This window comes from Maylandia zebra, linkage group LG1, assembly GCF_041146795.1.
Source record: "Maylandia zebra isolate NMK-2024a linkage group LG1, Mzebra_GT3a, whole genome shotgun sequence".
Classification (NCBI taxonomy): Eukaryota; Metazoa; Chordata; class Actinopteri; order Cichliformes; family Cichlidae; genus Maylandia; species Maylandia zebra.
Window position 1 is genome coordinate 39,645,928 of NC_135167.1, and position 24,270 is coordinate 39,670,197.

A 24,270-nucleotide genomic window follows, 5' to 3' on the forward strand; every position below is an offset into this window, starting at 1 on the left:
TTCCTCATACAGGCGTTATTTATTAGCTTTACATCAAGCATTTGTTTTATTGCTACATGTTAATTCTGTACAATTTCCCTTTTACAAAAAGTCAGGGATAACTGTTTTGACCTGTGAAGTGAAAAGAACAGTTGCAGATCTGTTATGCTACTATGACGTCTGTCTTTACAACAGTCAATATCAAACAAAGTATTTTACAGATGTGTGAAAAAATTCGTAACTGAATAACCATTAATATAGTATATTATGAGTTTATTTATAAAACTCCTGGAAGCATACAATACCAGGGTTAATATACCCTCATGTTTGTCCGTGGTTTTTTTGCTTTTTGTTTTTTTTTTTTTTGTTTTTGAGACGGAACGTAACAAAGACAACTTAATAATGCCTTTAAAATTTGAATGATGGCGTCATTTCGCCTTCTTTCAACAGAGTTCAGCTCGGTGGCAGGTGAGACGGAGCGTGCTTTGGTGCACTTGGGTTCCTCTCCTGTTTTGTTTGTTTTTCTGTTCAGTTGGCATCATGCTCAGTAGTACGAGCTCAGGTGGGAGTGAGTGGCAGGATGTCTGGTCATGGCTGACCCAGGATAGATGGGGCTGTTGGGTGAGTTCCAGTATGGTGACGGTGGGCCGAAAAAGTTTCCAGGGGAGACGGGCATAGGTGCAGGATGGCCACCCATGAAGTTCATTTTGGGCTGGTGGCTGTGGTAGGTCTGGACATAAGACATCTCATTCTGGTACTTAACAATCCCACCATCTCCTGAGTGGTTCTGGTGTGCCTGCGAGATGCCTTGGAAGTCAAATTTGTAGGCGTAGCGCTTGCCGTGCACCTTAGTCATGATGTTCTTGTCGTAGTAGTAGCGCAGGGCGCGGCTCAGCTTGTCGTAGTTCATGTTTGGCTTGCTTTTGCGCTCACCCCAGCGTTTGGCCACTTCGTCCGGGTCGGTCATCTTGAACTCGCCGTTGGTACCCTCCCAGGTAATGATGCTGGCATTGTTGCTGTCAGACAGAAGCTCCAGAAGGAACTGCCACAGCTGGATCTGCCCTGAGCCTGGGAGGATAAACGCAGGAGAGTTAAGGCACAGAGTTCTGATTTAACAGTGACTGCATGCTCAAAACAAGAAAGGAAACGGTTTGTGCCTATATTTATTTATTTTCAAGGAATACAATCATCAGTGTTTAAAAATGTAAACAGGTCGGCTTTAAAATTAGCATTTAAATTTGTGTAAAGATAAAGGTTTTTTTTTTTTTTCTCCAATTTCTAAATGAGTTCTCAAGTCTTGACAGGAAAAAAGTCAAAACACTTTTAGTTTCCAGGATAAGTGAATGAATGAATACAGAGTTGGGGTAACTTGGCTACTTCAGCCTCATAGGATTAAATGCCTCATCATGGATCCATTTGCTCTTGGATAGCTCGTCAGGTTTTCTGAGTGTAACGAGTTCCAAACAAAAGTCAGAATATGCTTTATTTGTTTTCTCAGCAAATGTGACCTTTTCACTGTGTGGCTTGGTTGAAGTGATAGACATCAGGGCAGAAACCTACCCACAGGCCTGTGAGCGCTGGGGTCAGGGAGCTTGTATGCACTTTGTTTGCCTGTTCGGTTCTTGGATGAGTTGAGGGCTTGGCCTTCTGTGAGGAAACAGCAGGGCAAACAGTCATTCTGGTGAGAGGGAAGCCAGATTTTGTCATAGCGTAAAGCGTGATGACACAACAGCTGTTGCTTGGTGTTTACTCCACTTTGGAAAGTAAGTGCATGTGTGCCAGCCCTTGCTTGCTTGCTTGCTTCTCATGATGCCAAAGCAGACAGTGTAAAGGCCTCATTTGTATCGTCCTTGTCTATTTATCTTGATGATGGTTCAGATTCTTACCTGGGTTGGCTAGCCGACTGCTAATGGGTCCTAATGTCTGGTATGGGTCTGTAAAGAAGAAAAGGAATATTACTTTTAAACATTGTCACTTTAATATTAATGCTCCAAGATTTAAATGCCCTGAAATGAGTTAAAACACATTTTCTTGCACACATAAGCATAATTCAAGCTGAGATTGAAGAAACGCTCGACCAATCAGAGCTTTGAATGTGGTCTTTTGAGGAGGTTAGTTCAAATGTTCTAACGTGAGCACAATGAAACCTGTCAAACTAATATAATGCCTAAGGGATAAGGGATGTGTGATCAGTTCACCACTTTAGCCACAACCAATATCTGATCGTCTCCAACTGTTAAATGATTGCAGTCAGATTTGTGTTTCAGCAGTTTCTTTGGTGATCCTGTGACCTTTCAGGCCACAAGCTTTGTCTTTCTTTACAATCAAAGTTTAGGTTTGTGCATCAGTTTAATTAAAACTAACAGCATTGTCCCATATTGTGCTTGTGGTGAGTTAACTAAGAAGGAAATAATTGTTAGATGAAGCTTGTTGACTCGATAGACTGAAAACAAACATTTAAAAAGGCACCGATGTCATTTGCATATCATTTTGTGTGACTCCTCATTTTCCCATACTTCCTACAGTGAGGGGTGCAATGAGTTAGAGCCAAAAAAGAAGAAGAAAATGTTAGCAGTAAACCAGGATCTGCCTAAACATACACGTGGTCTTCGTACCTTGCCCAATCCTTGGAGCAGGCTCTGTAACTCGTGTACTGTGCTGGTGCTCCATTGAAGAACCTAAAAAAAAAAAAAATAAAACTTGTGTATAATGTGTGAAATTGTTTGATTTTTCTGCTGTGTTAAAGCCAGAGAAAATGCAAAACCATTGGGTGTTCTTGCATGAAAAAGTTCATCCTCATTATCGGTTTCATATCGTCTTTTTTTTCATACCTTTAGGCACTGTAGTCATGGTGTTTGTCGGCCAGCTGTTCCTGCGGCTGATTTCATCAAAACTGTTCTCTGTATGAACACAAACACAATGAGGATGAGACCAGACACTGACGAGCATTAAAATCTTTGAAGTGGACATTAAGACGAGTGAGCTATAGTAGGAAGGAAGTTTAGTAAACCGAGACCACAATGATAAGGCTTTGGAGGTCTTGAGATGACCCGTAGTTTCTTGGGAGAGCATTCTTTTGTTCAGACCACCCTTGTTGCCACAAGATTGTGAATTTTGTCCCAGGAGCCGAAGCCATACCCCCTCATTTCCTTTGTCGGTGCAGCTGTTTCCTGTTTGAAACTGGCTGTTGAGTTTGGACTCGTCGGTTTTGGGGCCAATGTTGTGCCAAGGAGCCTTTCAGACTTTGGCACTGGGCAACATGGTTCTGAAACTCGGCACATCATTTTTAAATCCTTAAATGTTCAGGTAGTTCAGGCCTCTGTTAAAACCCTGCGCTCATAAGCTTTGATTTCATTCAGGGTTTTTTTGGTAATATGGCACCAATTCACAACAATGGTTCTCTCAAGCAAGGTTAATTTTAGTTAACTAAAACTAAACTCTAAAACTAGATGTAAAACCCCCCCCAAAATATTTTACTCAACAAAAAAATAGACTTGGAAAATACAACTGAAACAATTTTGTGAACTTGGAAAACTAACGAATGAAACAAAAATATAGAGGACGTTTTATTACTTCGTACTTAAGTCAAATTTAATCACAGTTTGTCTTGGATGTCTACAAAATGTAAGTCAACTGTGTTTTTATTGTAAGACCTGTGCTGACCCTGACATATGCCCTCCACACAATAATAATAAAAACTCAAACTAAAATGAGCAAACCTCCTCTTCAAGCTAGACTTAAGTCTGTTCAGTTCATTTCAGTTTTATTTATATAGTGCCAAATCACAACAACAGTCACCTCAAGGCTTTGTAGTCAAATGAAATGGAAATTGATGAAACAACACAAAACTATAATAACTCTGAACTCAAGGCGAGAACCTCAATAATCAGATGATCGTAGGCGACACAAGTCAAAGGAAGAGACCCCCACCAGAACCCGGCCCCCACAGAGAGGGGCTGTGGGTGATGGAAATGAAAAAAATGGAAAAAACCACCAGTTGCATCAAGCAACCTGAAACACAGACTATGACTAATAGCAAACTGTGGCAAACATGAACTACTGCACAGTTGTGCAGTGAGTACTACAAGTTGAATGTCCAGTAACTGAGTGTAGATGCTAATGTGTCCTGATCCACCTCTTACAGAAACACTTTATCAATGCTGAGACACATCAGTACTTATTACAAGCTACTCCCTCCTACACAAGCTGTACAGGAAGCCATCTCAAATGTTTGTGAAGATGTTTCACCTCTGGGTCACTGATCAGTTATTAATCATTTGTTGTCACATGAGCCAAGGTGTAGAAAAAAAGTTACTGTCACCGGGGCCAAGGTGTGAAACATCTCTAAGACATTGCCCCACCATCATGTAATCCAGGGGTGGGGAACTTCAGGCCTCAAGGGCCGGTGTCCTGCAGGTTTTAGACATCGCCCTGAGTCAACACACCTGGATCAGATGATTAGTTCATTACCAGGCCTCTGGAGAACTTCAAGACATGTTGAGGAGGAAATTTAGCCATTTAAATCAGCTGTGTTGGATCAAGGACACATCTAAAATATATATTTTTAATTTAACTCTTGGTTCTGTATGGTATCAGACATCTCTACCCGTGAATACAAAGCCCCACCCAGCTCAGATACTGTTTATGAGCAGCAGCCAATCATAAGTTGTCTTAAAGGAGAAACTGCTACAATGTCTTCTTTCAGATGGAGGATTAAGGGGGCGGATATAGATGCATATAGATTATTTTGAATAGTGATCATACTAAGCTACTTGAATATAGTACAGCAATTAAAGTATGAAACAAAAAAAGCCCAGTGGGTTAATTTTGAATCCTCCAATGCTCCAAATAAAATCATACCACAGTATCTGCTATGAATGCTTAAAGTAGCAACGGAGAGGCTGTCCATAATAGTGCTCATGCTCAACAGTTACAGAGTACACCAAGTACAGTTTACTGGTCATGGTAGAAAGCCTAGTTTGAACTACTCTAATTTTTTTTAAATTATAAATCTTTTAGGTAAGTAGTTTGGTAGTAAGCATGAAAGAAATGAAAGACAGTTATGCTGTTTGTATTATTAGAAAATGTAACCTCAGAGTTCAGGACATGATCTAAATAAGAGTCTGCAGTGAGGTTTAGAGGAAAGACTGCTGTTCACATAAACCTGAAACAAGAAAAGGTTGGAAATCCTGACGTCTCACAATGGTTTCATTTACTGTAGCTGTTTGTTTTGTTTTTTTTGTGTGTGTGTGTGTGTTTTTTTATGTTTGTGTGATCAGCAACCTTTAACCCTTTAAGACCTACCATAGAACCAAGCCCGCCAGAGCTTATATTATATTTTTACATGTTGTAGTGCCATTTTTGGGAGCATTTCAAGTTGCTATACATCAATGCAACCATTATAGCCCAAATCTTAATAATATGTCTGCATTAAGTGCATAGTAATTACATAAATTGCAAAAAAGTGCAATAAACTACAAAAAAATTAAATGGTTTTTGTTTTTTAACATATATTTCTAGTTAGAGAAATTTAAGAGGCTTATCCCTCAAAACTGTAAATAGAAAAAAGTTGCACAAAATAGTTTCCCACCACAGGAAATTTATTTTGAGTGTCTTCATAGTTTTATTTCTGAAATACACCAATTTTTATATATTGCAGGAAAAACGAAAATAAATATTATACTGCAAATTAGCAAAAAAGCTGCATATGCATCAAAATAAACTATTTCCAGCAGTGCAATATGAGTCCTCAGCATCCCAGAAACGACACAGAAAGTTAGAAAGTCAAAGATAACTTTTAAAAACACCAGTATAGGCTCATGAGGCCCTGATGGTAAAAAAAACTACATTTCCGCGAAAATGACGTCACTTCCTGTTTCGGGCAGTTCATGGCGGACATGCAAAAGTTTGCGCTGACATCTATTCCAATTTAGGAAGTGTTACGAACAGCTGATCGGATCGGCAAAGCCTGTTTCTGGAATATTATGTTTTTGTTGCTGCAAGTGCTTTTACGCAGTTTTTGCAAAGCTATATGTGGAAGGAAACTGTGACCGAGGACAAGCTGATGGCATAAGATGTAAGTACAACTCCTCCAGTTTCATATGCAAAAAAAAAAAAAAAAAAAAATTGTGCTAGCTGACGTGGTTGCAGAGCTACCGGGATTTAAAAATAGTTACGCAAAACAGAGCGTGCCCGCTAGAAAAATGCAGTGCAGGAGAAAGGAACGTATTGTTTCCCTCTGAAATTTAAGACTAAACACATAAAAATACCCTAAAATCAAATTATTTTGAGGTGCCCATAATTTACTTTAACTACAATACTCGAGTAAACATCCACTGCATTTTAATTAAAAACTGGTTTGTTTTTATCATTTCAGTATCAGTTCTGATGATTGTGATGGTTTTGCTGCAGAAAGTGACTCGTGACAGTCTAACAGCCAAGCGTTTTATACATTTCAGTCCTGCACAGTTGTTATCGCGACCTCATTTTGAAGAATGACCACAATATTATGAACTGTTCTATTTTTCAGAACCCTAACATCCTGTATTAAATGGAAATGTACTTTTATAGAAACAATGCATAAAATAAAAATGCACCTCCCTTCAGATTTGGTTTTAATGCAACACTTGGTAAATAACAGTCCCAGTAAACTGAAACCTCAAATTAGAATTTATTTATTAATTTAACACAAGTCGGCTAATCAGCTTCATCTGCACGATGACGGTATAACTGAGTTTAATTACAGTTCACCCCAAAATGAACCTTGCATGACCCCAAGAAATGTCGTCCTTTCCTTGTACGTAATGCAACTAATTCACAGTAACTTTGTGGTGCTGAAAGCGGCAAAAACAAAAAATACATCTGAGAACCTAAGCAGCCGTGTGTCTTACCAGAAATCGTGACCAGGTTACTGAAAACCTCCACAAACCTTGTTGTGAGTGGTTTCATGTAGGAACTATTTGTTTCTATCAAACTACACCCGCTAACTGTATCGCAGTGCAGAAGGAAGTGTGTATCTGACACTAGGCCTCGTGCTCGTGACGGAAGGTAAATATTACCAACACTGCCTCTTTGAACTGAACTGAAGTTAGCTAGCTGTGCACAACTTTTGGGTGATGGATGCAGACAGTCGAAAGCAAAATGAATACATTAAAATATATATATTTATATTCAATTCTGAGGTGAAGGGCACCTTTTAGTATATGTGGAATCGGTGGATAACTGAACAACTTTGATGTTAGTGTTGCTAATTATGATTTTTCACTAAGCAACAACACAAAATCCCTCATGTTAGGTATTTAAAATATTTGGGACCTCATCACACAAAGAAGCTGATTAGGAGAATGTGTTGTCCTGAAAATGGGTGAAATGTGCCAGAGGTTGATCTCACCTGTTTTCACCTGTCTGGGCGGCTGTTGTTGTGGTGGTGTGTTGTTGGTGGGAGTTGTTGGGTAGGAGAACGTTGGACTACCTGGGGAAAAAAGATTCAAGAATGAAATAAAAATCAATGTTATATTCTAGAGTAGTGCCTGTCCTGTGTGTCAGAAGCATAACATAACTGTGGGGTGGGGGTGCTTTGTTTTTCCTGTTGCTTCAACAGACTCGACTTTTTTGTCCAGCCAGTTGAAAAGAATGGACTGTGAATGCCTCGTGAACCAGTAGGATAACTTGAAGGTGAAAACTCAGGCTTTATTTTAAAAAATGAGGATCTATCAAAGACTGAGGTGCCAATTCACCAGAAAAGTTCTGGAAGGATCTGAGAGGACCATTTCCTGTGATACTGAAAGAAATACTTTTACAAACACTGCATCATTTTCTGCAGTAAATTAATCGCCACGGCTGTTTTTGTTTCACTACTTTTTAATCTTTTTTAAATCGGCTTTCGAACATTTAAAACCTCAAACCTTTTCCTGCAACCTTTACTTTGATTTTTGTTAATTCAAAATGTCTGCTTCCCTAACCTCAAGGCTACTAAGCACCCACATTGTCTTCCTCACAGCCCACCCTCAGTGCAACACTGGATGCTGCTGTTCATTTGTCCACCTCTTGTCGAACCAGCTCAGACACGATGACTGCAGTGATTTGCACTCGTCAAACTGCTGCTGCTTCAGTCACAAACACTTGGTAAATTATGTAATGTAGTACGGATCCAAACTCATGGTGACGTACGTGTGTTATGCGAAACACAGGAAACCTGCTTTTGCAAAGAGGAACAGTGGCCACAACGCTCAGTGAAGACCACAAATTTGGTTAACAGAACAACAAACGAGAGCCTGAAGTGACATCATGTTCCTCAAAACAAAAAACATCATGAACTCTTTATTTGCCCCCAATGAATCTGCGTTTCTCTTAACTGCACTGATACCTGGGTGGAGTTTATTTATCAGTAAATCCAATTCTGAGATAACAAACCTCAGGAAAAATATTTAAAAAATCCAAATGCACACTTTCAAAAATGGTTTTTGCTGCAATTCTTTTCCGAGTGTTTAATTTCAGAAGATCTTCATTACACGGACAAAAATGGAAATGCTTCAGTGAGACTGAAGCGAGACTAACGCAGCTGCGTCGGGGAACTGTTAGATCCTCGTGTTCGATGCATTTTTGCCACTTGAAAACCTTTGAAATCTGCGAGACGTGAACAATGTTATCAGCTGCAGAGCAAGATCTCACACATGAAGCCAGCCTTACTCTGCCGGAGGTAATTGAGGTGCGAGAGCAGGATGTCTGCATTGTAGGCCGACGTGAGCCGCATCATGTCGTCTTTGGTCATCTTGCACAGGGCTTTCCCATCAAGCGCTTGGAAAAGCATGACATCCACCTGCTCCAGGACGTACTCCTTGATGGCCCAGTCCAGCCACTGGCGCACGTGGTCCTGCGTCCACACCTCAGGATCTGGAATTGAAGAGAGGCGCTTAGTCATTTATTACACAGACTTTCACTCATGTTTGGCATTTTTTTGAAGAGTTGAACATCCTTTGTGAGGCTGTTCTGCTTTTTGTGTATCAGAAACTTTCAAACAGGAAATTGTAGAAGCTACTTACTGGGGAATTACCATAAATTACTCTGATTAATCTGGTCACTGATTTCCTGTGAAAACACTTCCAGGAGTGGTTAGCTCAAGCAGTAATTTCAGCTTTGATGTGAAGACTTTCACACGAGTTTAAAACCTGGATTTTCTTTAACTCAGCACTGCAGCCTGGATGTGAAGATTATTAAGATGTTAATTTTTACAAAATTGAAGTTTTACCTTTATGATGTCAGGAAAATTATGTTTTCTAAAATGTCAGGAAGGAATCTTTAAATACCAGCAGTGCTCGCCTGTAATCCTTCACACCATCACATTGGGGGGGATGAAAGAGTCAACGGTCTAAAGAGCACTCAGCACACAGCTAAATACGACCTGTTTGTTTTGGAGGTCATGAAAGTGCTGATTAACACCGGATACTTCTTAGTGATTCTGATAGTGATTGTAAAATAGGTGGTAGGGTGGGAATAACCACACTGTCAAAACAGATAACACACCCCTAACCAGAGAACACGTTTAAATGGGTCCTGCTTATATTTATAGTCATAAAAGTTCATCCAGTGGAGCCATTCAGAGGGTATCTGGTGATCTTTAAAGGGCTGTGAAGTCAACTGAAATTTGAGGCCGGGATTGTTTTTCTTTTTTCTTTTAATAAATCAATAGTCATCTTAAAATTTATGACAACACTTCTGTTATATGTACGTGCATAATTAGGAAAATTACATTTAAAATAAGCTGTTCTTTGGTTTCAGCCATGTGTTTTCTCTTTTTGTTTTTTTCTTCTGACTGTTCAACTGCTTCTCCATCTGCGCTCTTGATTTCCCTGAAGGGCTCAATATTCAGGGAGTAAATAATGACCATAATACTGAGCTGAAAACAGCTTTTTAGAAATATTACAGTGGCTTTGACAAAGCCGTCTATATTTACGTTCATTAAGCATATTTCATGTACGTGGGAGTGTTTTACATTTTTGACATGCATTAGTGTTGTAGTGGCAGCTGGTGGGACTGAAAATGGCCCATCAGCTGTGTGTTCTAAATTATTATGAAACGCTGAAAGGCTTTGAAACTTATAATAATGAAAAAAGATTTTAATATTCGATTTGCACACAAACTGGGAATAAATGAGAGAAACATTGGTATTGATGGTACCGGTCTGCTATTGGTCAAATTATTATTGTAAAGGTGAAACATTGGTGTGAGTCCAATATTTCATAATCTACATACAATACATGTTAAAAAAAACAAAAACATTTTTGAGTAAACTCTGATTACACGTTTGTTCGGACATAGAAATATTTTTTTAATCTCACCCCTTTGCCATATGTCATTAGTCAATATTTAATCAGCTTCCTTACTGATATAATCTGCAGAAGTAATAACGAACATATTTCTGATATATATACACCGCATGATGAAATTTCCTAAACTCTAAACTCTACTGTTTTTTTTACTCATTCTAGCCTTAAAAGTATTTTTTTTAATCGTGTTGTAGTAATATGCATCTCACAGAGATAGACTTCATCTTGAATATTTCTTTTTGCTCATTTAGATTTTCATTGTCTTTTTTGTTATTGTTTGAGGGATCCAATACATGTTCTTGTTCATTTATATAATGCTGAATATTGTACTCTTTAATTGTATCCTGTGTGCTAAGAGCCTAACATGTTTTTAAGCTCAAGTCAGTGGCAGCTTCAGCTTGGCTTGGTGTTGATCTGTTAAAATATACCTGGTCCGATTCAGGAAGCTCATTTCCAGCAGCAAACAATGACTGTGTGCTGTGAACTGGCTGTGATGTTGGACGGCAGCTTCAGCTTTGAGCGGACGTTATCCTGCCCTTTAGCTCCTGATTGTTCTGATCAACACGTGTTGCTGTGATGCAACATCCGTGTATTATAAGGCAGAATAACTCTGTGATGGTGACTCACGGATGATTTTTACATTAATTTTAAAATCATCCACCTCACCTGCCAGCTGAAACGTGCACTGAAACATGCTGTCTGTTTAACGAGTCTCTGGGGATGACAAAATCAGGGAAGCTGTGACAGAGGAAGAATTTAGATGACTGGACCCGTGATTCATAGCAGCGATAAAAGGGACAGCAAACTGAACTACTCAGCTAGAAATGACACATCGGCGTGTTTAATCCAGTTTGTGCATGGGCGATTTTTTTCCTCTGCAAACAGAGAGATCGGTGCATTTTTCACATCGCTCAGCTGAAACAAACTTGCATCGACACCACGACTTATAAAAACGATACACTGAATTAGTCGCAGCGACACATCCTTCCTGTTTTGTCATGTTCACATTCGTCTGATGAGTATCAGCCTTGTGTGTATTAAATATTAGGGCTGGTGTTGTTCTGTACTCTCAGAAGATCAACAGATGTGAAAAGCAGCCGGTGGCTACGACATCAGTCTCATTCATTTCAGATTTTTTTTAATACCTTTCAAATGTGTACTTTTTAAAGATAGATACTGTTGCTGTAGAAGAATGTGAAGTAAATATTTGTTTATTTATTGTTGGAGCTTTTTATTCGTTATTTTTATTATTTTGAAATTTGTTGTTGGTTTACTTATATTTTTCGTTATAAGTTTTATTTGTAGGTCAATACTTGTTTCATTTTTTGCTTTGTTTTGTTGTTTATCTTGTTAAGTCAGCCAGGAAGAACAGTAGGGCCATTTTCTGCAAGTAAAGGGACTGGTATAGGACCAGCATGCACTGGGGTGGGCCTATGGTTTTTTACCAGAGCAGGAGAAGCAGCTGGAAGCAGCAAAAATGGATCTTTGTTTATTGCTTGCCAAACTGGATAAATAAATCATAAAAAGCAACTTTCAAGTTCTGGATATTGGACTTCTTTTGCCTTACAAAATCTTACCTCAGTGCAGCAGTGGCTTGTTGATTTTAAATCGTTGGATGTTTGGTTGGACAAACATTTATTATTAGCTTTATAGCGATATAGATTTACTAACAGGTATGAAAGCTGCTGAAATATGCCTGCATGTTCCTGCTGATTAATATACCATAAAAACCATGTTGTACACAGTTTCTTGCTATAAAAGCACAGCAAATAGGAGCTTTGCAGTCTAATACTACCAGCTGTTTGAGTTACATTACACTATTATAATAATCTTCATGTGATCTCCTGATGTATATTACAGTGAAATCTGTGTATTACATACCTGCTTCGTTGCAATTCTGCATTAAAATAAAAAGTAAAATAAAGTGAGAGTAAATGAACTTCTATGGCAGAAGTGCTCAGTTAATTATTTAAAGCATCCCTTGAGATAAATTCCTGTGATGTATTAATGTGGTGCACACATATTTATGTGATTTCTTAGGTTTGCTTTGAGTTTAAAAAAGAATTCATTTCAAAGAATATTTAAATACTGTGTTTTCAGACGTAGCTGCTGGTTATTTATGTATTTTCATTACAGTCCTGAAAAAGGAAGCGAGCTGATTAAAACTGAAAATGTTGAAGCCTGCTCATCAGGTCTGTTCTTGCTTGTTCTCTCTTTTGTTAATATCACAGTCCTGAGCGTTAATTTTGCACTTTAGACTTCACACTTTTTTTGAAAGCCTGATGTCACCTTGTGCCACAACTGCTAGAAACCTGCTATTGTTTATCTGTTGTGCTCCGGGGCTCTTGGGGCTCTTTTAAGAGACGAATAATTACACGCACATGCCCGTCTCTGATTCAGTTAGTACTGATGTTGCACAAGCCCAGGCTGTGCCGGCTGTTGGGAAACCGTCTCGTGATGGGGACAGTGATGCATCATGGCGGCTGAGCGCCAGCTCATGTGAGTGGCTCAGCTCACCTGCTGGCACGATGACCCTCTTCTCCTCAGTGGCACTGCTGGGTGGGGTGGTGGCCTGGGGGCTGACGCGGGGCTCCGTGTACGAGGAGGCCTGGTACTGCATCGAGGCCCCTTCATTGCTCATGTGTCTGGAACGCTTGGTGACGCTGCAATCCACTGGGGACTCGCGACTACGACAAAAGGAAAAGAGAGGCTTTAGTCAGCATCTGAGGAGCAATTTCAGTCTTCTAAATGTCTCGGGAATATATCAATTACTCTCCACAGTCAAATTATGAAGAGAGAAAAATCTGTGACAATAGACTGGATGCAGTTTCAGCCAGCTACATTTCCTCTCAGAGTTTTTGCTAGTCTGTATATGACAGGAGGTAAATTTAGTCAAACTGTTTCTCTGCAACAATTTCCACTGAAATGACCTGTCAGGAGTAGGTGGCGTGCATCACTAATTTAACCCAGTTTTCACCACATAGACAGTTTTTGCATAAAAATAGAAGTTGTTAGAAAATACTTGCACTCAGTAGCGCTGATCTAGAATTAAAAGCCCTACTTAAATAACGGTGCAGAAATGGTATGAGCAGAGTGTACTACACTTAAATATAGAAAGCAGATGTAAATGTGTCAAGGTTAAAAATCATATTTGTATTTGTGAATGTAACTTGTTGAAGTCATTTTTCATGTTATTCTTGTTTGATTTATTCTGTTTAAAAGCTTCAGAGTTGAAGGAGGTTCCAGAATATTTCACCGACTTGGGATTTTACTTCAAATTCAAAGTCCAGCTGAAATCTTGCTGATCATAGAATCCCAGTAAACACAATACAGGCACTTGTATCTGGTAGTTTTGGTAGGAGCAAAACTTTTGAGCTTTACCCGAAGTGTTTTGCACGTTCTGTATTTATACAGTTCTTTTATTGAAGCGGTAATATTTACCGTCACATTAGATGGTCAAAGTTGTGAAAGTTGGTTGCTAAACTGGCAACCATCTCCATATCAGCACTGTTAACCTGCTGGTCCTGTTGAGAATGACTCACTACGTCAGGCTTCATGCAGCCACTTGCTTCATGCGGTCTGAAACAATCAGTTTTGGTTAGCTACCTCGCCATTAATGGGATTGCAGTGTGATTGGGTGCCTATCACAAACACAAGGTAAGAACAGAAAGAAGACGTGGCTTCTGTGCTTAAAGCCTGAGCTTGTGTGCCTTAATAATGATTTCTGACATCATACTGAGCCAAAGAAATCTGTAAAACTGAGCATTTAGAGTAGTCTGAGCTTTCAGTGCAAAGGGATTACTTGTGCTGCAATAAGTTAACTTTTAAAAAAAGTCCATTTGAATTAAAGGATTTCTATTAAAAATGGACATAAATCCCTGTCAATTAGATTTAACATGCAACAAATAGGAAAAGAAAGACTTAAAAAAATACACTGACTTTACTAAATGAAAAAGCTGTTCAAGCCTTGTTAGGATATCTTATTAGATCTACACAGAGCCTTATGCAAATGTGGAAAAATGCTTTTAAAAAGTTCTACAAGATTTTTCTTTTTTCAGTCTAAGTAGCAAAAGTAGAAGTACTTATTCATTCAAATGCCAGCTGTGATGGATGTCACATTTGAAATTAATAGAACGGCAACAGTCTAATAGTGTTTATGTCTCACAGTGGGAGGTGGATGCTGATAAACAGCCTACGTTTGAGTAGTTTAGCGGTTTCTGACTGAAGAAGCGGGGGCAGAAAAACAAACAAACCAAACAACTGATTTGTATTTTACGTCTGTGTTTTCAAATGAATCTGTGAGGTGCTCACAACATTGATATCTCAGAAGCCAAAAGTTTTGGAAAGTATATGCTTAATGTTTTTTGTGTGTTTCATGTTTTATTACATAGCTGCGGAGTGTAAACGCAGCGCAGTATAAAGTGAGCAGCGTGTTCAGGTGGACCACAATAATGCAGGAAATTAAAATATTGAACATAGGGACCCAAATTTCCATCACAGCCGGCCCACGCTTTGTAGCGATGATGGGGGGGGGGAATGAACAAAGCCGTGATCACAATCAGAGGCGGGAATCTGGGAAGTGAACGATAAACAAATATTTTTAGTATGTGGAAAACCCGACATACCAACGTGGACTCGAGTCAGATAATACGGGAACCCGCGCTCTCCTGTGGCCTCGGCGTGCCGTGACTCACCTGGTGCCATTGACGTGTTGTTCTCTCTTCCCAGCACTTGGTGCTCCTGGCCCCACCCACTCCGGCTCAGTGGGCTCGGGGCTCTGCTTGTTTGTCTGGCTGAACCCGCCGGGCGACGTCATCTCGGTCTTCATGTGCATGGCCGGGGCTGCGGGGTAGGTTGGCTCGAATATGGGCTGATCCTCACTCACCACGGACAGCGCTTCCTGTTCAACAGAACCGCGGGTCAGTGTCTGCCGGGTCACAACCTGTGGAAACTGCTTTTTCAAAACACTTATTTTTATCCACCGAAACGAGCAGGAGCTGATTGTAGCAGCAGCATTGAAGCTTTAATGCTAAAATGTTTTCTGCTTGTATGAAACCAGATTGAATTAATCACATCCAGGATTTGGAATCAGGAAATAATATCGCGTATTTCAAGTATATTAATTCATGCTGCCATGAAGTGTTAAATCTGTGTCACAAATATAGAGTTTAAGAAGAAGGTTAAGTGATCTTCACTGAATACGAATTAATTTCATTGTTTACGAAATGTTACTCAAACAGCAGGAAGTAATGAATTTGTTGGCGACTATTTTCGCCAGTGGATTAATGCACGTTAGTGAGCAACAGGATGATGTATGTGTGACTGAGTCAAAACAAACTAGTCCCCCAGTCAAGGGTTCTTAATAGTTTTTGGACAACAATGGCAGAGAGGAAACATATATATCAGATCAGATACCTGCTGCGAGGAAGCACATTTCTATTTTTGGAAACTTGCTCAACAAAGGGAAAAATGGCTTCCAACAGAAGTTCGATGGTTGAGAATCAGCAAACATCAAAAAGCAACAAATTAATGCCGATGTCAGTTAATATGGGCTGAATACGTTGTGAAGTCTCGTTTTAATATTTAATTTGATTTCTTGTGGATGAAACGTGTAATCAGTTTGTTTTTGTTCACTTTTATTCAAACTCAGTTAAATTCACGACTGCATTACACACTTTTAGAGTTGCACTCAGTGGCTACACCGATAAACTGCTTCTGAATGTGTTTTAGACATTTACCATTATATTTGGTTCAATCCATTTTGTAAAATAAACGATCTAATTTTATTTTTTTTAATAAATTAACTGCTTCTAAACCCAGTTTGGGAGTCTGGGTTCCTGGGTATTATTGTAGATTTGTTACCGATACTTCACTTAAAATAGTTGCTAACATGGGATTTGGTCTTTATATAATTAAAAGATGTGCAAAATTCTGACCCAAAAAACCAAAAACAAAATGATGGGTTTTTAGGATCCGATAAAGAAATGCTAAGTGGCACAAAATAGGCGAATCCGCGTTGAAACATAACTGTCTGGTTGGAAGGTTGAATTCAGTCAGATGAACTATTTTTGATGAACTGTGCAGGAATGGAAGTAATTACACAAGAAACCAGGAAAACTGTCAACTTTAAAATGTTGAAAATCTTTTTTTGTTTTTGTTTTTTTGTTTATGTTGTGGTGTGTTGTCTAGATTGTCATTGTTTTATTTATGTTTAAAAGTGTTTAATTTGTTAATTTTGATAACATTGCAGATTATTTTCCTTTGATTTTGTAAAAGCAAAATAATCCCTGATTGTGTTTTCATGTATTTCTTGAAGGCCTCAAGACGAGAACTTGAATGACAAATTTCAAGAAAAAGTATTTTTAGAAAGCCCTAAAAAAAGGTAATCATGTCGATATAATGGAGCATATTTTTGAAAACAGAAGCACATGAAAATCTGTCAATCAAACATATTGCAGTTTTCCTGAACTTCAACTGTCTGGCTGAAATTCCCTTTGTAAGAGGCCAGATTTGGGCCCTGGGCTGAGTTTGAAGGATTCAACTCTTCTCTGCACGATAAAGAATTCCCCTGTGACTGTTTAAAACTTTAAATGCATGTTTAACGTAAAAAGCTACAGGAGGTTATGAAACCACTACAATGAGGAGCGAAATGAACTGTGAAAGCAGCCAGGAGGCTGTCTAATCATAAAGAACATCAGTAACCTTAACCACAGTTTTATTTTGCCGTTAGGATCGGGGTTGCAGGGAGGGGGAGGGGTGTTAGCTCAAGGTGGAGTCTAATTGAGATTTAAGTCCGTCTTCCTGTGCTCAGCGCCCAAAATGTGGCCTCAAAACCGCTCGAAGATGGCACTTTCATCCCACATACTCAGGAGGCCAGAGACCGGACCCGTTGTTCTGTCTGCTGCTCAAATTAAGTGCGTGCATGTGTGATGCGACCACGGCCATCTAAGTGGGTGCAAGTGCATGTTTGTTTAGAGGAGCTGAGCATTGTCTTTGGGCCTTGTACGTCAGTGCCGTGCTTTTTCAGTGGCCTACAGGAAACCAGGCCGCCATGTGCACAGGAACCTTTTGGCACAGGCCAAGGGAGAGGAAATGGTGGAGGAGGGGGTGCATAGTGTAAAAATGTGGGTCATTTTAAAGCTGGAAAACAACCCTTAAAGGCCTGTGGTCAGGAGAGGAGAGGGGTGGACGGAAAGAAGAGTATGAGCCTTGATTGAAGTGCCGCCATCACATTGTTTTTCATTTGTGCGTGTGTGTGTGTTGTTTTGTTTGTTTGTTTGTTTTTAGCTCAATTGTTGCCTGAGCACTGTGAACCACATCTTAATGCATGGCACACAATTCGGCATTTCCTTCATGCTGCAGACAAACTCCTACAGAAGTCAGCTACTGCTTCTGCTGCGTGGAGCGTTTGCTGCTGTGTAATGGATACGCCCTTTTTCTAGAAGAAGGTTACGTTTTCATTTCACTCCAACCCACGATTACACAAAAAAGTTGCTCAAGATTTTAAAGACACAATTGTTACGAAAAATATTGAACACTGCACTACTGTCAAAATCATAGACTGTATGTAAAAGATGGATGTCAGCACCTACTGGTTTGTGGACTCCTTGCTTTGTTGAAGCCTCAGATTTAGGTTTCAAAATGTGAGTCGTTGGAAACATTTGAGCCAAAAGTGGCCATATTTGGATGACGGATGGCAGTGTTACATACAAACACAGACACCTGCTGACTAGTGTTAATGTGCCCAAATTCAATGCTAATACTCGCCTCCTCTAAACTAATTAACTAATGAGGTGAGAAGCTGCACTATAGGACCATCCAGACTTCTTGGATGGTCCTATATTACAAATGGCTACAAAGCAGGTGTCAGTATATCAGATAACTGATTTAGAAAATTCTTCAGAAAGCACCAACACCAAATATACAACTGCCGGGTCTATTTCTCTGACTCATATTACTGGAGATGAAGCCAGTGACTACAGTCACCAACAAAGTAGGATGGCCTCATAATGCCACGTGATAAAAATCTACACAGATGAGAACCCCCTCCGCCAAGTATAGTCACTGTGAACACACAAATACGATTCAGGGGTGCGTTTTTTCTTTCTACTGTAAACATGTTTATTTGTGCTGTAAAGTTGGAGATTTTAACTTGGGACTCTCAGCTTCAGGCTGCTGTTTGATCAAAATTCATGCAGATGGTTACTTCAGATGAATATCTGTCATTTAAAAAAAAACTGCCTACAATACCCATAATGCAACATGAACGCTGACACTTTTGTAAACTACCATCTAATATTGTTTTTATTTCGAGTTTGCAGGTTTTTTTCTTGTCACGCTTAATGTAGCCGAACCAAAACCTTATTCACACTTTGTTTACAGGAATACTTCCGCATATGAAAGACCAGCAACAGAGTCTGACGCATGTAATGCTGTAAATGTAGGGCTCTGTGTGTGTGTGTGTTGTATGTTTGAGAAGTGGTTAGCAGGACTGCATGTTGTGCTTTGTTCTCCATCTCTTTGCTTTCTTTTACTTCTGTTGTCCTCGTGTTGTCAGTTTGTCTTCTCACTCTGTGCAGAAGTGAAACAGTCAACTGAAGGCGGGATAAAACTCGCTGCTGACAGCAAATTCTCACGAGAATGCGTGATAGTAGGCAGTTGTGAGCCGTAGCTGAAGATTGTATCTTTTTTTGTTGCTTTGTTTAGTTTTTTAATTTTATTTAGAGCTCAAAATTCAAGCTGATATTATCGTCACTTGCAGTTTCTCATCCAAACGTTTGCTCTTTGGCACAGTGAGCTCAGTGAAAAGCTCATGCACACTCCCGCTCTTTCTTTATCTGTTTCTTTCTGCTCTTTCCCTCTCTCTTCATCTCCTCTGCTCACTGATACAAATATACCAAACTGCGGCCTGACCGCCGATGCCACAACTGACTTCCTGTTGAGAGCGTTTCAGGCTGTTGCTCAGTGACACAAAACTGCTTTTAAAAACATGACCTTCTTGAAACTGAGGCCGCCTTGTGCCTCGATGTCCTAAAATTTACGCCGCTGCTGCTCACTTTGATAGCACGCACTTTCCACTTTGAGTGAGCGCACAAACACGAAGTCCTGCATGGAAACTTTTGACATGGCTGTCAGCAGCTTTGCAGGTTGCATCAGTGCAGTCTTGCCCAAGCCAGCAACTAAAAGCGTGCTCACAGGAGGCCTGTCGAGATGGGGATCTTTATTCATCTTTGTATAAATTTGTATAAGATTCATAGTTTATCCACATTTAACCATGAATCCAAATGCCTTATATTCCAAGACTCACTTTAATAACTCTACCTGCAAAAGTCATTTTTCAGTAGCACACGAGAAGGCCATTGCAACAGAGCCTGAATCAGATAACGTTAGGTAGTAGTCTGTTATGAATCACACACGAAGGATGTTGGTGTTCAAAGACTCTTAGTTTTTACTGCCAAGACCTTTTCATTTAAAGGAAATTTCCCCTTAAATATATCCTGCTGCATGTACTATTCTACATGTATTTGTACTGCTAAAGTTCACCTGTAACCAGGGCTGCAACCAAAAACTACCATTTAGGTATCCTACAATCTAATGAATATGTCCTGGTTAATAATTTGATCTATAAACAAACAAACAAAAATTGTAGAAATTCCTGTGTAAGCCTTAAAATGCTACAAACGGGTAACAAATTAAAGGAAACCAACATAAAAGGTCTTAGTGAGCCAGACTAACCTAAATGAAATGATTCTGCAGTCTGAAGCATTTAGTGGAAGGATGAAACACCGGTTTTCCAATTATTTCTGTATTTGTTGTGTGGCAATATTAGGGAAGACTGCAGTCTAACAAAACTGTTAAGGTGGGCTGAGATTTGGTTACTCTGAAACAATTATGATTCACATCATTTTCATTCTCTTCAAACCATTCACCTTTCACCCTCACTCCCTGGATAAGCAGTGTTATCCTTAAATAGGAGAAAAATATTTCATAAACAACTTTATATAGATTTACAGTGGCTCTTTACCACTGAGGGGATCATTTGACCCAAAACATGCTTGCAACACAGCATAACAAAATCACCACATCCCCTAACCATAGAGGTAGAAGGTCATTGGTTCTACTTTTTAAAGGGGAGGGAAAACTGTCAGTTCCCCAGTTTGGAATCTAGGTGCACTAAAAACAAAAAGTAGCCCTTTTAGATGAATTTACTGTTGTTCATTTAATTCGTAGTTTCCAGCAGGTTGCCAAATGGTTAGCAAGACAACTAGAAAATATTTGTGTAACAATTTTATTTTAAAGATATGTCTTTTATCTGGCTCACTGCATAAATGTTCCATAACTCTACCTCTACGCAATATTTAATAAAACAATACACTGTATGAAGGGGTTAAAGGCCAAAAAGGTTGGTAAGCCACTAACCCTAAGCTGGAACAAAGGATGTGGTTAACAACTTGCAAGAAGCAGTTACATGATTAAAATCTGTTTTATATTTAGTCGTTTATGACGCCCCTCAAGGCTTATCTTGGGCTGAAGAAGCGGATTGGGTGATATATGTTGATGCCTGCATTATCTTGCCTTCAGTAAAATATGCTGCATGCAGCCTGACAAATAACCTGGATTGATATTTGAATAAATAATAGTGCAGCGCAAACAGGACTTCCACATATCCATCTCAAACGCTGGTATTTTAATGAGAAACATTGTATTTTGGTGATTTCTGAGTTCCTCTTTCCCCCCCTCGGTGTTTTTATTTATAGAGACTAAAAGTCTTAAAGCTTAACTGAGCTCCTGCTTACATAAGAGTCTGATTTCGGGTTATTTAAGTTTAATTTAAATAATAATAATAATAAAAAAAAACACCTACATTTGTGTTTAAGTGCAGCCCACGCATGAGGTGTCTGCTGCAGTAAAAGACCAGAGATCACGTTGTGCAAAGGCACAGCCCTTTGTCCTCGCCATGTCTGAAGCAACAAGTGGCAGAAAGGAGAAGTAAAAGTTGAGCTGATTTTGCAAAGGCTCGAGCAGCTGCGCTTTGTGCTGCACAAACAACGGTGCGGTTTTCACAGCTCGGATCCTGACAGCACGCAGGCCTCTGCAGGCCGCAAACTCGGGGCCAGGCCTCTCTGCTCCAGCTCCCTGTCAGCGAGGGAGCGGGCAGCGCGGCTACGACAACGCAACGCCTCACTCTGTCCACTTTGTTTCTGTCTTTCAGAGCCTTTGTTGCCTTTTTGACTTTTTTTTCTGGTCCAGGGAGCGGAAATGTGTGCGGAAAGTCTGAGGTTTGAGACAGGAAGCCTGCTGCGTTCAGATAACGACACCTGACAAGTGCTCCCGTTTGCTGCTATAAATTATTCTTAAAATAACCTCAAACACAATCGACAGCTACAGAGTACAAGAGAATAAGCATCTGGATAATTATATAAAAATAACAAAGAATCCCAAAGAGTCTCCCGACACTGAAACTACAAACTAAACAGAATTAAAAAAAAAAAAACTCGTCATAAAGGATGTTAATAATAATTTAAGGTTTACTTTTAGTATGGCTTCATTTTGCCCCTTTTTTGTACTAGCCCTTTAATTGCTGTCCTTTTCATAACGAGAAACCACGTATCTCGGTCATGTTTAGCGCCTAAAAACAGCTGCACATACAAATGCATGTTAGAAACAACCCGAGAAATCAGCGAATAATGACTTCCTGCATCCGAGGAACGCTTTTTCTTGCAAAAAAGGTTTTGCAGCCGTAATGAAATTTTAAAGGAATTCGTTATAGTAATTAATTTTGAACTAATTAAAAATGTCAATATTAAAATAGCGTCGAAATTAAGAATTGTGATCGTGCATACTGCAAAAATCACAGTACAGAATTATATACATGCATATAAAGGCCCAGTGTTGCATACAGGCGCAATTTAATAGAAACCGAGCGTGAATTGGGTCACTTGAGTGCACAATCGGATTAAAATAATTGCATTTTCCCCTCGTTGCGCAACAGTCGGCGCTAATTTCGGTAAAAAGTTCGTTTTCTCTCTGACACAGAGGCCTTTATTTCAGCTTCTCTTAGAAGATAAGACATCGAAACAATTAACGGTCCTCAGGAGACGATAAACAGCTGTAGCTGTAATAGTGTGGAATGTGAAATACCAGTCATCTGATGGAAATGGATCCTCCTGCTCCAATTCGATCCATGACGCCTTCGAGGACACCTGCCTTACGCGCACCGAGAAAGTCCAGCATCCCTTTCATCTACTTCATCTTCGTTAAAGAAACAAAAGCGTTTATGAAAGCGATCGGTGGTCAGTAATTTGCCTTATGCTTGTCGTTAATTGTGGGTCCGTGAATAATGCAGGAAGAGCTCGACGAAATTACGAAAAAAGTCGAAAGGCGTGCGTTTGGAAATCCTCTTTTACGCGTATAACCGGCCACCAATTAGTGTTTTTATCTGAGTGTAAAGATGTAGTGGTTAGTTGTGTTATTATAGAGCCGACATACAACCACGAACGGGAAGGAAGAGGAAATTTTGTACAAGAAGGAAAGAGTGGGGAGCTCGCATCACCGCCTTGACTCTCTCACTCAGCAGACTCACGGTGTGGGTGGCCGCCTGTCATCTTCAACACGGGCGTTAAAAAAACGGCGCAAACACCTACCTTTATCGAACAGTCCATTGCAGCAGCAGCCTCGCGGTCTTTGTCATTTAGTCGTTTTGTGATTGTTTCAGTTAATTTAGCTCCTAACCTCACTTCAAATCGTGCACGGCTGCATTGGCTCTATGGCGCAAACCATTGCAGTTACAATTTTTGCTCACAGACCATAAACCGGATGGCAAGTTTTTTTCTCCCCCCCCCTCTCTCTCACCCGCTCTCTCTCTCTCTCTCTCTCTCTCTTTCACACTCTAAATTGGGAAGTGAAGTCACTCTCAACACTGAAAGCAGTAAAGTCACTTCTCATGAAACCAACACGTCCTGCTTAGAAGGAAAAACAAAAAAGCTTTATTAGATTCATAAGAAGTCAAAGCATCAGCACACTGTCTGAAGCGCGCGAGGCTTAGCATCACCTCGACAGAGCAGAGATGTGACTGAATATATATATTTGTCAAATACAACTAGCCTCTGTGATTTTAGTCCCAGCGGCTTTAAATGGTTAACAGCCAGACTTCACACTATTTGCATGTAATTTGATTACAAAAATATTCTTATTGGGTAATAGGTGCCCACGATTTAGAACAACTTACTACACAACATTAGAAATAGAGTCTAGTAAATTTGTGTTTTTAAGCGCTATTAAAGGAAAATCACAAAATCTCCTAGAAATAAAACTCCTGTTTGTGTGTTTGAGTATGTTTCATTCAGTCCCACGTTGTACTGAAGCCATTATTTTGTTTTGATTTTTTTTCCACTGATCTTGTGAATATTTAGACAACCTGACTATATGAACATATGAAGGCCATTTTTAGCCTGTAGTCATAGGACAGGCTGAAGTTCATCACTGCACACCCTACACTCCACACGTTTCAGCGCCCACGATGGTGTAAATCCAACAATAACTGAAACTACACACAGAGTTCCATAAATAACTGCAACTTTTAATCTTTATTCCTGTGATAAATATCAAACATTCCCTGAGAGTAGGACATATGAGATCAATTAATCCTCATATTTTGAAAATAAGGTTTTATTATTAACAGCAGTTATGTTGTACTTGGCGAGCACTGGTTCCTTTTTTAAAAATATGTATTTTCTTAAAAAAAAAAATCAAGCAAAGCACGTGTCTCGTTGTAAACAGCTGGCTCAGCCTGAAATTGTGTGTCTGTTGTTGTCATTTGGTTTCATTTCACAGTAGATGTAGGTGTGTATCATGACTAATAAACTAATAAACTCCTCATGTGAAAAATTGCTTTTCCTTGGCTGTTTACACTTAAGGAAACCCACTGAAAAAGATTCATTTAGAAAAAGCAGAAAGTAAAACTGGC

At 39.6% G+C, this 24,270-nt stretch overlaps 1 protein-coding gene across 3 annotated transcripts; it reads right to left on the reverse strand.

Moving 5' to 3' along the window:
* Window positions 1-235: 235 nt before the first annotated feature.
* Window positions 236-23,105, reverse strand: LOC143419430 (retroviral integration site protein Fli-1 homolog). 3 transcript variants are annotated; one of them, XM_076886130.1, is made up of 10 exons: window positions 22,949-23,105; window positions 14,999-15,204; window positions 12,822-12,991; window positions 8,668-8,871; window positions 7,370-7,450; window positions 2,811-2,879; window positions 2,595-2,657; window positions 1,866-1,913; window positions 1,540-1,626; window positions 236-1,047 (listed from the first exon to the last, which is right to left on the reverse strand). In XM_076886130.1, exons 1-10 carry the CDS (start codon window positions 22,964-22,966, stop codon window positions 524-526), a joined length of 1,470 nt encoding a protein of 489 aa, XP_076742245.1. In that variant the 5' UTR covers window positions 22,967-23,105; the 3' UTR covers window positions 236-523. The 3 variants fall into 3 exon arrangements, with proteins under 3 accessions (XP_076742245.1, XP_076742250.1, XP_076742251.1); XM_076886135.1 differs by lacking the exon at window positions 22,949-23,105 and adding an exon at window positions 22,446-22,811; XM_076886136.1 differs by lacking the exon at window positions 1,540-1,626.
* Window positions 23,106-24,270: the final 1,165 nt, after the last annotated feature.

Excerpts from the sequence above, each read along its gene's own strand:
- LOC143419430 (XM_076886130.1), bottom strand. Across the intron at positions 12,992-14,998 it reads CAACACGTCAATGGCACCAG|TCGCGAGTCCCCAGTGGATT; the intron begins GTGAGTCACGGC and ends CTTTTGTCGTAG. Across the intron at positions 1,048-1,539 it reads CAGCGCTCACAGGCCTGTGG|GCTCAGGGCAGATCCAGCTG; the intron begins GTAGGTTTCTGC and ends TTATCCTCCCAG.